At 37.3% G+C, this 17,464-nt stretch overlaps 1 protein-coding gene across 2 annotated transcripts in view; it reads left to right on the forward strand.

Moving 5' to 3' along the window:
• Nucleotides 1-17,464, forward strand: part of rhobtb1 (Rho related BTB domain containing 1) — a 46,108-nt gene that overhangs the window by 12,043 nt on the left and 16,601 nt on the right. Inside the window, exons 4-7 of one of the 2 annotated variants that reach the window (XM_073918239.1) lie at nt 6,772-6,818; nt 7,447-7,632; nt 10,422-11,380; nt 14,175-14,293. In XM_073918239.1, the coding sequence (XP_073774340.1) occupies nt 7,511-7,632; nt 10,422-11,380; nt 14,175-14,293 (1,200 nt within the window). In that variant the 5' untranslated portion in view covers nt 6,772-6,818; nt 7,447-7,510. The remainder of the gene's footprint in view (nt 1-6,771; nt 6,819-7,446; nt 7,633-10,421; nt 11,381-14,174; nt 14,294-17,464) is intronic. The other variant, XM_003199567.7, reaches the window with a different exon arrangement.

The raw sequence follows: 17,464 nt of genomic DNA on the forward strand, positions 1-17,464 counted from the left end.
TTTTTTCCCCCGCAAAATCTTTTACAAATTGCAATTTTGATTATTATCCCACAGCAGCAACATTTTGGTTTCTTGTATGAACTCTTCTGAATTGTATAACTTTAAATGGTATCTAATTTATTGAATGTAATATATGGAACACATTTTCCTAATCGCACCAATACTGATAACAATGAGCATTCATCAACCAATACCAATGCGTCTGTCAATGCACTGTGCATCTCTAATTTTTTAGATGATAAAAACATATTTAATTATATAATGAGACACAACCTATGATTATTAAACACAAAGAGTGTCTCTCAATAAGTTTTCTTATCACTATATTCATTTACAGCAACACCTTTGAAAAAAACTTACTAAAAGTATTACAAATACTTATTTTTTTTATTTTGGTCAATAATTTACATGCCAATGGTGTTTTGGAGATCTGAAAATGGCCAAAAAATGATGATAAAAAATGATACCCTCTATGCAAACTACGAAAATCAGATTTTGCATATGTGTAGTACAATACCTAACAATAGTCTTGTTGTTGATCCCAGTTGTAAGAGCAACAAATAATAACTTGACTTCGAGTTGAAAAAGTGTAAAAGTGGCAGAAGGTAGATTTCTCGGACCCAGATTCTCACAGAAATCAGTCAAGTTTGGTAAAGGAAAAATCATGGTTTGGGGTTACTTTCACTTTGTCACCTGACAAAAGTCTTGTCGCCTATCCAAGTTTTAGGAACAACCAATAATAACTTGACTTCTAGTTGATCATTTGGTATCATAACTGGCTTATATGAAAGGCAAAGGTCTCTAGATTACGCTTATTTAACCAAAATAAAATATGATCAGGCCTTTATAATTATTTAATTAGGACAGTGAGGTCTGACTTTGCTTAGACGAAAGTCTTGTCACAACAGAAATAATGTACAGTATAGAATATAAAGTCATGGTGCAGTGGAAAAACAATTAATATTGTGTATGACTCCCATGAGCTATGAGGACTGCATCCATACATCTCTGCAATGACTCAAATAACTTAATAATAAAATCATCTGGAATGGCAAAGAAAACGAAAGCCCAGAGTTCATCAAGATTCTTTGGATTCATCTTCAGTGCCTCCTCCTTCATCTTACCCCAGACATGCTCAATAATGTTCTTGTCTGCTGACTGGGCTAGCCAATCCTGGAGCACCTTGACCTTCTTTGCTTTTCGGAACTTTGATGTGGAGGCTGAAATATGAGAAGGAGCACTATCCAGCTGAAGAATTTGCCCGCTCATGTGGTTTTTAATGTAATGGGCAGCACAAATGTCTTGTTACCTCAGGCTGTTGATGTTGCCATCCACTCTGCAAATCTTTCGCACACCCCTCTACTGAGTTTAACCCCAAACCATGATTTTTCCTTCAGCAAACTTGACCGATTTCTATGAGAATCTTGGGTCCATGTGGGTTCCAATAGTTCTTCTGCAGTATTCGTGGTGATTGGGATGCAGTTCAACAGATGATTCATCGGAAAAATCTAACCTCTTCCACTTTTCTAAATTATGAATTAGATGTCAAGTTATTTGTTACTCTTACAACTGGGATCGACAACAAGACTTTTGTCAGGTAGTGTAGCTAAAACAATTAAGTTGAGCCAAAAAAAAAATTCAGTAATTGAAATTTGAACAAGTTTGAGCAAGCAGCAAAACCATTTTTTGAGGATGTGAACAGGAATTATTTTGACAACATTGAACAATTCTGTTTTTAGTGCATTGTGTAAATGTCTCTTCAGCCAGCAGTTTCTCAATAGCAATGTTTCCATTCAAATATGTGAATTACACTGTTAAAAAAAATCGTGCTGCCTAAATTTATTTGAATCGAATTAACATTTGTAGTCATCTCAACTGCCATTAATAAAACTGACTAAACATATAAAGTTAGACTTTGTATAACCAAAACAATTGAGTTAGAATTGTCTTAAAATTAAATGGTCAACTAAAACAGGGGTGTTCAAACTCAGTCCTGGAGGGCCGGTGTCCTGCAGAGTTTAGCTCCAACTTGCTTCAACACCACCTGCCAAGAAGTTTCTAGCACATCTAGTAAGAGCTTGATTAGCTGGTTCAGGTGTGTTTGATTAGGGTTGAAACCAAACTCTCCTTCAGGATACCAAGTTTGGACATCCCTGAGCTAAAATAAGCTACAAAAATATTTGTTGTCTTGACTTTTTGTCATAAATTTGCAGCAAAATTGAATACTGCATAAAGCATTTGTGAATTAAACACCATTTCCTTCTAATAAACTGGCAACAAATATCAAAAATTAAAATGGATTTTGTTGACGTAAGAAAGTCACTGTGGGCCTTTTTTCTTATAATGTGTTTTAAATTACTTGCAGGCGGTTCATTCCGCCGTGGTGACTCATGATAAATAAGGGACTAAGCCAAAAGAAAATAAATAAACGAAGGAATGAGCTACTCATTAGTAGATTGTTAGCACCTAAATTTATGTTCGAAGTACTAATTCAGACCAGCTAGTAATTGGACACACTCCAATTATACTCTTTAAGACTTAGGTTCTTACTTCCCATTGGAGATGGCTGGTGTTCAATAACAAGAGAATGCCCCGATTCTTCTTTCTGACAGTCTGCAGGGAGACTTTAGAAACCTCAAGAAAAGCTGTCTGCGTATGTATCCTGCGAAAGAGAGAGAGAAAAAAAGTGATTTATCGCTTAACCAAACCCAATCCAGACACACTAGACTATTCCAATCAGACACACCTGACTTGTTGCCTGGAGAGCATGGCGTGCTCCCTGGCTTCAGGCCCGTCATGTTCAATGGAATTATATTTTTAGTCTACCCTGCTTTATTGCATCCTAAAAATAAAACCCAGGCACCAATTTCTGGATTCATAAAGCTTGGCTCGGACTCACATAATGACCTCTAGACGATCGCTGGATGTCTTACTCAGGGCTTTGTTGTGTGACTGGTGTACCCTGTTGTCTTTAGAAGGAATCCATAATGTTATAGGAAACAGATTCTAAGGTACTACACCTCCCCAAATCCCAATGTTCAGTCAGTAACTACTAAATAGGAGTGTAAGAAGTCCTGCTTAGTGAGCATAGGCTAAGAATAAAGGTGAATAGTAATAGCATAATAACAATATAATTACACAATGTATAATTTTATTCTGTATTTATTGCTTTTAGTTATCATTTTCACTGAATGCTCAATGATACAAATGATTTATGTAATACATAGCCATGTGGCGATTCCTATTTTTAGATAATCCGTTGAATTAAATACTTTATAAATGGATTTTGCTTCATATACGTTGATTGTTTTCTATTTTTGTGTGGAACTTCATGGACACAGATTATAAGATATGATTTATTCATGACAAATGATATTGTGTCAAATGTAAGGGGATAGTTAACCCCAAAAATATTCTGTCATCGTTTATTCAACCTTATTTCTGACTTCCTTGATTCTGTGAAGCATTAAAGAAGATATTTTTAGATATGTAAACCAAACCATCATTGACTTTCATTTTCTGAACAAAAAAAAGTCATACTGGCTTGAAATGACTTTAAATGAACGCAATATCCATTCGTTTTACATTCACTCGGTTTATCCGCTTGTTAAGCGTGACATAACGCAAAGCAGCTTCGCGGTCTTAGCGCTCTATCAAACTGCATGGGGAAACTCATCAAATGGTAATAACAACGTTTACAAAGCACTGTAATACTTTTGAAAATCATGATCGCAATGTATATATCCACGCCTAATACCCAATAGCCAGAAAGTTATTCATTTTTTTACATATATACCTTAGATATCGCATATCGCAAAACTTATGCTAGTTTTGTTGAATAAAATAAGCCAACAATTTAAATAAAATATGACAACAAGATGCTGCAGTGCTAGAAACTTGTATTATTGTCTGCTAAGTAAACGAGTCGTTCATAACGGAGATTCATTCACAAACAAATCGCTCCCTCGTTCGTATGAGAAGTGAAAGCAGGAGAGGGGGGTGTTTTAGGACACGGATTAGATCAAATCTAACAGGAGGAAGGATATGTATTTTCACGTACACAAACACACTCTCTTAGTCAGCAATGCCCGTGCGGTCACTTAACCATCCATGTAGAAAAGTGATGTAAATTTATAATATTTGTAATTAAAAAATATATATTTGCATTATGACCACCGGGAAAACTCCCGATCATAATTATATGCATACATACATTCGTTTCAAAGGACCGCTACCCTGTACTAAAATGGCAGCTCTATTGACGCATTCCTTCCAACAGACAACAACAGGGCAGGCGACATCTAATGTAAATGTCTATAAATTATGTGTATATGGGTGTTTCCCAGTGATGGGCTGCAGCTGCAAGGGCATCCGCTGTCTGAAACATATGCTGGATAAGTTGGCGGTTCATTCCGCTGTGGCAACCCCTGATGAATAAAGGGACTAAGCAGAAGGAACATGAATAAATACAATAGTAGCATAGCATGTATCCATGTGTTAAGTTGGGATGTATGGAATATTGTTTCCGGGTCCAAGCCACTACTTATTTAAATTGAGAAAATATTCGGTTATGACCACTTTTCAGTCATATCACACATTAAGTGGAGTTTTATGAACTAATTCGAGAGGATCACATGCTATGACTGGTCACGGATGGTCTTGCATCACAATCATCGATAAACCAATCAGGTAAATCGTAGCCTTCAATAAACAGCCCGGTTCATTTTACTTCCAGTATCTTAGTTCATAAAAAATCCCCCATCTCCTTTCCTCCAATACCAGGGAGAGCTCTCGATATCTGTTCTCAAGTATCTCAGAGCTCAGGGATCTCTCCCGGGACAGCATGCAAAACCTGCAATTAGTATTAAGCAATAGCTAAGTGTGAACTCTTAAAAATGAATCTTATGTAAAATCATGGTGTACACAGTAGTCTCTGGCTGGACTTGCTGCATCACAGACATCAATATTTTAACATATTATTACTAAAAAATTTACCACTTTTTGGCGATCTAATATTAGCATACCTGCCAACCCTCCTGTTTTTCCTGGGAGTCTCCCGTATTTCAAACCCATCTCCCGTTTTGTCCTGTCTCCTGGAATATACATATACAAATATATACAAATATATACATATATATATATATATATATATATATATATATATATATATATATATATATATATATATATATATATATATATATATATAAATATAATGTGATCATGATTTTCGAAAGTATTATATCACTTTGTTAATGTTTATTATTACCATTTTTATTACCATTTGTTGAGTCTCCCTATACAGTTTGATAGAGCACTTGGACCCGGAAGCCTCTTTGTGTGACGTCATAATTAACAAGCAGCTATCTTATACAGGATATGATTCAATTAGCATATAGTACATACACGCTTATCATTTTAAGAGTGTCTGGTTCATTCAGCGTTGAAGCACAATAACCAATTCTCCAAAAGAGAAGCCACAAATCCGGGTGATTAGCTAATATTTTCCATGGAAGGGAAAAGACAACCTTTATCACAATTTCCATCTAAAGATGTGAGTAAAACATGTATGCATAACTGGAATATCACATTAAAAAAATTGTAAATAAATCGGTTTCCATTCAATTAGCCAAAAGAACAAAATCATCACTTCCCAATAAAAATGGCAGCAAATATCAAAAAGAAAAAATCGAATTTGCTGTTGTAGAAAAAGCTACTGTGGGCCTTTTACCATGTATAATAAATTACATGAACCTCCAAACTTGAAACATGCTGAATGCACATGGCTTTTGGAGGTGCGAGACGGATACAGTTCTCTGCAAGAAATTCAGTTCTCTCAGATAACAATATTGAACCACTTTCATGACAAACTTTGGCGAAGAGATTTTAGAATGACCAAAACAACATTTCAGATGTTTTACAATGCGGTCGGTGCACTGGTTTGTCCAGTAATATCACTCCATTGCACCCATTTTTGTTATCACTTGACTTTTTTTCATGAGCATTCTGTAATTTATTCAATAAATGTGTTTCCATCCTAGTTTATGCACATTGTTTCTTTTCGAATAAATATAAAATGTATCCTCCTCAGTTGTGAGCGTGTTTTCAAAATTGATGTGCGTCTTGAAATTTCCATGAAGCATTTTTTTATGCAATATTTCAAAATGCGCATAAAAATAAGCGCATGGAAAATAGCTAGCGTGACTGTTTTGCAATTTACAGATCTACCCCTGATCATGTTTTGTGTTATTGCTAATTAAAGACGTTGAGAGATTCGCTCTACGGATTGATGCAAGGTTAATAAGAATAATTGCTGCTGATTTGCTCTTATTCATTCCGGTTAGAGGAGTTATTGTTGAGTCTAATTGCATCCACACTGACTCCTCAGGAGATTCTGGAGGCCAAATAACTGCTACAAGTTTTATTAAAGTGCATTGATTCTGGCTTAACATCAAACAGGCTTGTCTCTAGAGTGCTCTGCCAAGAACCCCATTTTGACCCAAGATGTTGGGCTTTCAGCAAACCATTATTGGGGACAGGATAAGCTTTAACCTAGCAATTATTGGGAGCAAGCAGTGACACATCAAAGAATTCAGATACCCTTAACCTCACGTCTCAAAGGCAGCTTGATATCAGACACCCCTTGAGGTTTGGACTTACATTGTCTTTAAAGACTGTGGCGTAATGTTGTACTTTTGTTATTCTAAAGTGGTGTTGACTACAAAGGCTTACTATTATGTAGAATTTTTCTGTGCCTCTTTTTGTTTGTAGGCCTCCTATGATCTTTATGCAAGCCTGTGAATCATAAAAGAGACGCTGTAAGTCTTCAAGTCTGCTAGCATCTCCATTATTCTCTGCATTGCCAAATGTGTGGTGTGGTAGCCGAGACCTTCGCTTGCCCAGTCAGCGTTATGAAATGCACGATTCCTTTTGTGGACGATGGCAAATGGGTGATCGTACGTTATTCACGTCTTTGTGTGGTGACGATTGTTGCCCCCTTTTCCCTAGGATAGAGTTTGTATTGATCTTGCTACAGGAAGCTATGCCGGCAGTGCGCCAGAATGTCTGCATGTCATCCTCTTTGTGCTTTTTTGTTTCGTCTGTTTTTTTTGTTGATCATGTTTGTTCTGGTCCTCCAAAAAAAAATTGCCAAAGGAGTTTGTGGTCTCTGGCATCAGGCACATGTTAAACTAAAGGCAATCTTTTTGCGTGCTGTCAACAGGTCAATGTCGGGGCTGGCATTGAGATTGCAGGTTTTGCATGTCCACCGAACACTAAAGGACTGTGGTGTTGCTACGAATACCGCTTGGCACCTGTCACATGACACTTCTGGCTTAAACTTCTATTAGCATGCGTGTTACGTGGTGTCTTGCCCTGTGTTGTTCAACAGATGACGTTTCCATAAGACAATTGCTTGATTTTGTTTCTTACCTTTCACTTTTGAAGGTCTGATGTCGTGGTCCTCTGCTTTTCCATCGCCAATCCCAACTCCTTACACCATGTTAAAACCATGTGGTACCTCGAGATTAAGCACTTCTGTCCACGCACACCTGTCATCTTGGTTGGCTGCCAGCTGGACTTGCGCTACGCTGACCTGGAGGCAGTCAATCGTGCTAGGCGACCATTATCAAGGTACTAGTAACTAAGTGAGAACCTTTTCAACATTAGCCACCTTTCCACTATCATGCTGAATGGTATGAACAGTCAGGAGTTAAGGAGGTGATGAGTGGGTGGCAGAATCATATCCCACTAGATGAGATGAGACATGAGACTGGGTTCATGAGAACAAGATGAGATTTTTAGACTCCCTCAATGATAGTATATATATATTATAAATGGGCATAGATCTTTTTTTAAACTAGATTAATTTCACTGTAATCTTGGAATTAATCTAAATTAAAATGGCTCATATAAATTCTGCCGAAGGCATTCAGTATATGTGTGCTACCCAAATAATAACAAAGTAAGTCTTTGAGGACGAGTTCCTGAAGCTAGGTGGCACATTAGACCAGGGGCTCATCTCCTGTTTCCAAAATGCATCACAAACTGCTTGAGAAACTGTTCTACTATGATAATTGATGATGAAAATAAATGATGTTCAATAAGATGTTCTTGTGTTTACTCACTGTTTATTCAGTTAAACATGAATTTTGAACTGTAGGCCTACATAAGCTCGAAACTGCGATTTTTGATCACCTTAATCCGACTAAAGTCATAACTGAACTATACAGAAATGGAATTAATACATGTGGAGTATGCAAATATTAGGGGCATTACTGAAGTAAACATCGCAATAAAACTATTACCGTCATGTAGGCTTTTCGCCATATTTTCCGACAAGATCCAAACACGCGGCTGTCGTTAAAGGATCGTGCACATAAACACACATCGCGAAATGAAGAAGTTTTTTTCTTTCCATTCGGCGTGCATTATTAAATTCCATAACACTCTCACCAGTCCTTACTCCTTATTTGCGTCTAATACCCCAGTTTGTCACGGGGGCATGAATGAGAAGTTCATGAGTTAAAGTGGAACTGCCAAACTGCAGTTAACGTCACCCAAAATTACAGGAAACTCTTACATGAAAGCACTTCATGTAAACACCTTAATTTTATTATTGTCTATTAAGGAAAATAACCAGATTACAGATGTTCATTTAAGTGTAGTCAGTAGTGTCTGTGAAGTAAGTGAAAGATCCAGAAGCCCATCCTGCTGATTTAATTCAGAAGGGCACTTTTTTTTTGTCAGACGGCTCACCGGTCTGGTATACATTCACGCTAAAATATCAAGGTGAAAGTCATCATAGCCTGCGTAGAATAGACCCAGCTCCCAACACAACTTTGGGAATAGATTAACGGCAATAATTTTTTGAATCGCCCGATAAGTGTCTCGCGTTGACGCTGATAACGGCCCATCACTAATATATATATATATATATATATATATATATAAATTCCTTTAATTAAATTCTCTGAAATCTATTATTCAACTGAATTTTTTTCTGCATTTTTAAATAAATAATTTCTAGTAAAAACATATAAACACTGCAAAATGTGCATTATAAGTAGTATAAATAAGAACATATAATAACGCAAATATTGTTTTAAGTGCAATCAATGACTGCAATAATTAATTACAAACAAAGTAGTGCTCGCTTGAAACTCAAAAAAAAAAAAAAAAAAAACTTTCTTCAAGCATAAAAGATGGGCGTGTACTACACAGAACAGCCAAAGTTATGGTCATGTTCTTTTTTTTCTTTTTTTTTTTTTGCCGTTTTTGCCTTTATTGTGATATAACCGTTTGAAGAGTGGAAGAAAAGTTGGAAAGAGAGGACATATGACATTGGAAAAGATCAGCGAACCGGGACTCAAACTCAGAACGCCGGAAGTAGAATAGCATTACACCATTTTTCCACCAGCATGTCTGGCAAGCCTGACAATGCATACAGAACTTTCCCAGCAACACTAACAAAAGTGCTAAATACAAATGTGGGATCAACAATACATTGCTTTTAATGTTAATAACTTTACAAACCTACATCAGCATCCAAACATAGCGAATCCAACATTATCATGCAGCGTTCATATAGACGGATTGCAAACTATACTAAAATATGTGCTGCAATTTGTATAGAAGGAGAATACAAAAGGAGACCAACATGTTCATAATAGTTTCTGTTCATCTCTTTGCAAAGGTAATCCTGCCCTTAGCCCCTGACTCAAGTAGTTTTTACTTCTAGCCCAGCAATGTTTTGGTGCTACTTATTAACCACTTTTTTGGAACTAGGCTCTGACACCGAACCACAATTCAAACTGCCTTTGCATTAACCATGACATTCTCAAGAGAACAGTCAGATCTTGTACGACACATCAGATCTCGATAGATCTTGTGCCACAAGATCTTGTGAGATCTGATGTGTCTCACAAGATCTACCTGAAACTGTCTCCATACTGACTGGCCTGGATCAGCATGGAATTGAATGGTTAACCAAAGGGAACTGTTCAGTCTGATAGTAGTAAAGTGGCTTTTCTGTCAAACTCTGTCCACATTATTTTTGTTTGAAAATGGCTTTATAGCATGTTTATTAACATGTTTGGTTTATATGACTTTTTTAAGCCTTGTCAAAAGGTTTCCAAACATCTATAATGCTTCAATCACCTTGCTTAATGTGCATATATAAGCTTTCCATAAAAGCTCACTAGATCAGGGGTCACCAACCCTGTTCCTTGAGAGCTACCTTCCTGCAGAGTTCAGCTCCAATCCTGATTAAACACACCTAAATCAATTAATTTGGACCTGAAGCAGCGCTTGATAATTACTGACAGGCGTGTTTGACCAGAGTTGTGACTGAAATTAGCATTAAGTTAGCTCTCCAGGAACAGGGTTGGTGACCTCTGAATGCATTTACTTGTCTCTCACAGGCCCATTAAACCTGGAGACATTTTGCCTCCAGAGAGTGGAAGGGAGGTAGCCAAAGAGCTTGGCATCCCATACTACGAGACCAGCGTTTTCGATCAATTCGGTATCAAGGATATCTTTGATAACGCCATCCGAGCAGCTCTCATCTCCAGACGCCACCTACAGTTCTGGAAGTCTCATCTGAGGCGAGTCCAAAAGCCTCTTCTGCAGGCACCGTTTTTGCCACCCAAAGCTCCTCCGCCGCTTATAAAGATCCCAGAGTGTCCAGCCAAAAACCGGGATGGCCCGAAGCAGCTTCTTGAGACCCCTCTATGTGCTGATGTTATGTTTATCGTTCAGGAGCACGTCCACTTGTATGCCCACAGAATCTACCTGTCTACCTCATCCTCCAAATTCTTCGACCTCTTTCAAATGGACTTTTCGGACGAATCCCAGTGCTTGGTGGTAACAGAGCGTCACGGCCGAGATCAGCTAATGCGCACACTAAGCCTGGACACGGAAGAGGATGTCATGGTTCTCCCAAACCTTTCTCCTTGCTCTCTTCGAGCATCCAAGAGTGACGGTACCCTCAAAATGTTGAGTTTCAGCGGGATGCACCGACGCACAAGGCTTTCCCTGGCATCTTGGAGCAAGGCTTTCTACAGCATCCACAAGGAGAACGTGATCAACCCGGTCACAGGTACGCCGGCTCTCATGACAATCGTAAAGATGGATCATTCCATTCACCATGGGCCATTCAGTGCGGTCTTGCGCTTCCTCTACACCGGCGAGTTGGACGAGAAGGAGAAGGACCTGATGAAGATCGCCCAGATTGCAGAGATCCTAGAAGTGTTTGATCTCCGGATGATGGTGGAGAACATCATGAACAATGAAGGCTTCATGAATCAAGAGATCACAAAAGCGTTCCACGTGAGAAAAGCCAACCGAATCAAAGAGTGTCTCGCCAAGAATAATTTCACAGGTATGGAGGAACTCACATATTTAAGTGTAATTCAACATTATTATTACATCTGCCACAACATCTGAAATGTGATCATGCTAGTTTTTGATTTAAAAACATTTCTTTGAAACTGTACATAATTACATGCATGTAGGTCTCATTGAGTGGTAGAATTCGGTAGAGTAAGAAGTACCAAAATAGCGAAACATGCCACTTTTTAGGACCCTTTTGTAAGAATACCTAGTACAACAGTGCTGTAGTCTTGCTGCTAAACGTTATTGGTTTACAAAGATTTGTCACTTGTGCGTTCAACAAGTTAGCCATTTTTAAATATAAAGTACAACTAAATATTGTCATTGTAATAATAATAATGGTATGGCAGCAAAGTTCCTTTATTATTACGATGGATCTAGAGCAATGGTCTCAAACTGAATTCCTGGAGGGCCACAGCTCTGCACAGTTTAGCTTTAACCACCTCCAACTCACACCTGCTGAATAGTCTCTAGTAGTCTTGAACACCTCGATTATTTGAATCAGCTGTGTTTGATAGGGTTGGAGCAAAATGCGCAGAGCAGTGGCCCTCCAGGAACTGAGTTTGAGACCTATGATCTAGAGAATAGTTCCTAGACATATCAGCCTAGAAAATAGCAACTTTTAATTTTCCATTAATCTTAGTACATTGTTTAACTACAGAAGAGTCAAGCTTTGCAATAAATATATCAAAACTCTTTGGCAATTTAAATTTTCTAATCCAATTCAATGATCTATGCTAAGCTAAGCTAAGCTAAAAGTGCTCCTGTCAGACTTGGCTGAACAGATTAAAAATGGTAAAACTCAACTGTTTAACCCTAGGAGAGTTCCTTTGAAACTTGCATTGTTCATCTGTGTGGCTGACCATTTTATGGAAATCACAAACAAATACCAATACATGGAGCGAAATCAATTGTTTTTATGTGTAGTTCACACAACTAGTGCACACAACAGACAGTCAGTGTGTGTGCAGTGTTCCCAGCATTAGACGCTTTGAATAAAGATGGATGCCAAAACATTATTGTAAATGCAATTACAGTCACAATATCACTGTAAAAAATGGCCGTGATTTTAACGGTAAAAAACTGTAAAAATGCTACAGTACAAATCCGTAACCTGGTTAACAGTATGTTTCCTTAATATATACAGCGAATAACTGTATATTGACTTTCCCAGAATTCCCTGCATTGGACACAACTTTTTAAGCTTTTTGTTGACATTAATATGGATCTTTTTAGTTGTTTCCCCATCAGTTATGTACATTATAGATTTATGTTACATCTAATGTTGATAAACAATGTTTATTTCATGACTTTAATTTTATGCGTGTTACCATACTGGTGTTTAGTAGCTGTGTGAATGACACTGAGCACCTTCTATATGCTGATAATGAAAAGATGTGTAGATGTTGGTCATTATATACAGACATATTACCTCTATAAATTAATAAAATACGGTAGTTTACCGTAAATATGAGAATTTTTTTTTCGGTTTGTAAAACCGGGCACGCTTACATCATCGATGCTGCGCTGTTCAGTAAGCGATCTCGCTCAGCACAGTGGACGTTTCTCTAGTTATATCGCTTTAGTCCTTAGGGATGCGGTGACACGCAGTCAGATGTTTCGCCGAACAGATCAGCCACTTTTGACGCTCATAAACAATAAGTCCTCGTGCTGCAGGAGTTAGGAGGTTTTCTGAAGGTTTGCAGCTGTCGTGCAGTAAGGGGTTTGCGTCTTTAATAAACTACGGCAGTTTGCGTTCACTGAACAGTAAGATTGATTAATAAATCCATATGAAACAGTCCCTTAAAAGTCACGTCTCGCTTTCAGTTTCGGGCTTTGGCGCGTTTTGCACACACAAAAAAGCCTAAGTGAACCGCGCTCAGGCACACCTCTTCCAAGTGGGCCAGGGCCGGCCAAGTAAACCAAGCTTGAGCCTGATTCAGCGCACTCACACTTCTCAAACGATCCAGGAAACGGGCCTGGGCACGGTACGGATGGCATAGTGTGAGTAGGCCCTGATTCAATGATCTAATGATGCTAAGCTAAGCTAAAAGTGATCTCGCCAGAGTTGGCTGAATGGATTAAAAACGGTAAAACTCAAGCGTTTAACCCTAGGAGAGTTGTAAAATGAGACATGGAGGAAAATCAATCTTTTTTGTGTGTAGTTCACACAACTTCAATCAACAAAACGGCAAAATCCAACGATATTCAAAAATGATTTGACTAAAGATGTTTGCCAAATACATTAATGTAAATGTAATTACAGTCACAGTATTCACCTTATTCTCTGCCGACGAGCGGGCGCTGCCATTCGAAACTTTTTTGGCTTGAGACTTCCGGTCTCATTCACTTCCATTCATTTTTTGACGATAAAAACTGCTCATTACGCTGCTTGATGTTGCAATTTGATATTTTATTATTATATTATTCTACTTGGTCTGTATAGTCATGCAAACATTTGTTTGTAGAGCAAGTAGTTTGACCGTTTTCTGCCATTTATTATTCCTAGTTATTTCTTCCATAGGCGACTGAATCGGAAGTTCTAAGACAATCGCGAAAACAGGCGCACTTCCGCATTTTAGAATAAGGTCAATAGCTAGCATACGATAGAAACTACCAATATAAAGTAGCTTACTTCATTAAAGCTGTAGAAATACTAATACTAGTTTTGGTGGTAGTTTAATTCCCAACACTTCATGTTGATGTGACAGTCCATGAATTTCAGTGGTACAAGATAAAACAGAATAACTCCTCATGGTGTATTTTGGACTCTCTTTTCGCAGATGTGGTGTTCAGGTTAGACGATGGCACCATTAACGCCCACAAACCACTGCTGATCTCTAGCTGTGACTGGATGGCTGCCTTATTTGGGGGCTCTTTCATGGAGAGTGCAAACGACGAGGTGAGTGCGAAAAACAGTGTTTAATGAGCTCCAGTTAGGGCACCGACAAGTCTACATCTTCATTTCGTCCTTAAGCATTAATAAGTCTGCCAGTTCTCTAGCAGATGGTACAAGGTCACACACCGCTCAGACATTTGCATGCGCTTACATACTCAAATAGACGGGCGCTGACACTTTTTTTTATAGACGCTGGCTTGCCAACAATTGCATCAAATTCTTGAATAACTATAATAGTCTGGTTGTGGTGTGTGCAAGGGACGGATTGAATATATTTCAGCAGTGATGAATCGCCTGTCAGCGATGTCTTGACCTTTGGAATGCGTGATGCTTGTCTTGAAAGACATTTGATTCGCAAAACAACAGGGTGTTATTGCATTTTGAAAGGGTCGTTTGTTTTTGATTCTGCTTCGCTTTGATTTTCAGATGCCTCATTTAATAATAAAATTTGCTGTTAATTTAATCTACCTGTCAAAAGCCTTGTCGTCGATCCCAGTTGTTAAAGCAAAGAATAATAACTTGACTTCTCGTTGATCATTTGGAATAGTGTCAGAAGGTAGATTTTTCAGCTGACTCATCTGTTGAACTGCATCCCAATCATCGCAAATACCGCAGAAGACATACTGGACCCAAGATTCTCACAGAAATCAGTAAACTTTGGTGAAGGCAAAATCATGGTTTGGGATTATAGTCAGTATAGGGGCATGTGAGAGAGATCTGCACAGTGGATAGCAACATCAACAGCCTGAGGTATCAAGACATTTGTGCTGCCCATTACATTACAAACCACAGGAGAGGGCAAATTCTTCAGCTGGATAGCGCTCCTTCATACTTCAGCCTCCACATCAAAGTTCCTAAAAGCAAAGAAGGTCAAGAGGCTCCAGTCTTGGCCAGCCCAGTGACCAGACATGAACACTATTGAGCATGTCTGGGGTAAGATGAAGGAGGCATTGAAGATGAATTCAAAGAATCTTGATAAACTCTGGGAGTCCTGCAAGAAAGCTTTCTTTGCCATTCCAGATGACTTTATTAATTAAAGTCGAGTCATTGCAGAGATGTATGGATGCAGTCCTCCAAGCTCATGGGAGTCATACACAATATTAATTCTTTTTTATTTTTATTTTATTTTATTTGCTTGTTTATTTTACAGGGACAATACACTTGACATTGTTATACAAAGATAACCGATGTTGTGTACATAGGGCATATAGCATAAAGCTAATTTGCAGCCCTACTTCCTACTTTCTACTGCATCATGACTTTATATTTAATACTGTACATTATTACTGTTAAGTGACAATACATTTAAGCAAAGTCAGACCTTACTGTCCTAATTAAATCATTCAAAATCATGTTCATATTTTATTTTGGTAAACTAAGCGTACTCTAGAGGCCTTTGCCTTGCATGTAAGTCACTTCTAATACCAAATGATCAGCTAGAAGTCAAGTTATTACTTGTTGTTCCTAAAACTTGGATAGGCGACAAGACTTTTGTCAGGTAGTGTAGATGTATGGGTGACATTTTTTTCTTTTGTAGTACTTAAAGAAGATTTTTTTAGCTTGAAACCATGGTAAGTCATACAATGCAAGTCAACAACTACTGGCACATTCAGAGTCTAAAAACATATATAAGCAAAGCAAAAATGAACACCTGTTAAGACTGATGACATACTAGTTGTTAGCCTGTGTTGTTATCTGATAAGTTTGTACCCAATGACACAATTATAATGCCTCATGACAATCATGTTTATGCCATATTTATGACAAGTTATGTTATCTTAGATATGTCAAGTTGTCGTGACAAAGACAAACACAGGTTGTGATGTATTTGTTTATGTCAAGTTGTCATAAGAATGTCACATTTGTATTTAAAATGACATAACTGAGCAAATGACACTAAACAACGGTTGTTAAAAGCATGCATAAAATTGTGTCATGTCATGATTATAAATGTTTCATGACCTTTTCGAGTAAAGTGTTACCATTTTATTTTTTCAATTCTGTGTTTATGTCTTACAATTCTGACAGTTTGTTCAGCTGAATGATAAATACATTTAAAGCACATTTTCATTTTATATAATCCTTTTAATTTCATTTCTAAAATCCTTTTAATTTTAGTACAAAATCTATTATTTCAGTATTTTACTGCAGTATTTCCAGTTTGTAAATAAATTAATTCTCTCTATACTGAGCTTATTATTTATTAGCTTATGTTATTTATACAGGGTATCCGCAGGGCCTTAAAAAGTCCTAAAATGTCCTAAATGTAAACAAATTAAGGACTTAAAAGTCTTAAATTCACTGAAATATTGTGTTGTAGGTCTCAATCATTTTAAACAGGTCTTAATTTCCCTTCGTCCATGTAAAGCTATCCAATTGGACCAACACCCATCCAATCACCAACACCCCATCTCAATAAAAGTTTTGAAATTTGTATTTATTAACTTTATTTGCTCTATGTATATTTCTATTTATATACATATGGTTTAATTATCTTCCTTACAATAACATTTGTTTTTAATGATGTCCCGATCAAATTGTTTAAACCTTGAGTCCGAGTCATTTGATTTTGAGTATCTACTGATACCAAAACCCAATCCGATACTTTTATAATACACAATAAAAAAAATAAAAAAGAGCAAAGAAACAGATCTAGGATGTTCCTTATTTTTTTTTTAATTGGCCTTATTTTAACATTCAACAACTCTGTTAACAAACAGAGCACTTCTGTGAGGTAGCTTGAAGAATCAAGTAATAAATAACATAAATTCTTCACTTTTGGACTTTATTGCATCAGTAAATCTAGTATAAAAACAAATAGCACCTCAACTTAAAATATCCGGCAGGCATTTAAAAATAAATAAATAAATGAATAAAAGTGCCAGTGTTTTCAAAGGCATTTAACCAATGGTGTGTCTGCAACAAAGTGATTCTGAACCAGTCTGAAGCAACATGATCGGGCCCGATTTCCAATCACGTGATCCAAACTGAACATCCCTAGTTTAACTGGGACATTAGAAAAAAATCCTCAGTATTTAGCCAAAGTCTGAAATTTCATTCATAATGGTCTTAAAACGTCTTTAATTTGACTTGATGAAACCTGTAGAAACCCTGTTATAGTATAATTAAAAACAAATATTTAAATATTTATTATACATTAAAGTAATTAAAATT

This window comes from Danio rerio, chromosome 12, assembly GCF_049306965.1.
Source record: "Danio rerio strain Tuebingen ecotype United States chromosome 12, GRCz12tu, whole genome shotgun sequence".
In the NCBI taxonomy this organism is placed as follows: domain Eukaryota; kingdom Metazoa; phylum Chordata; class Actinopteri; order Cypriniformes; family Danionidae; genus Danio; species Danio rerio.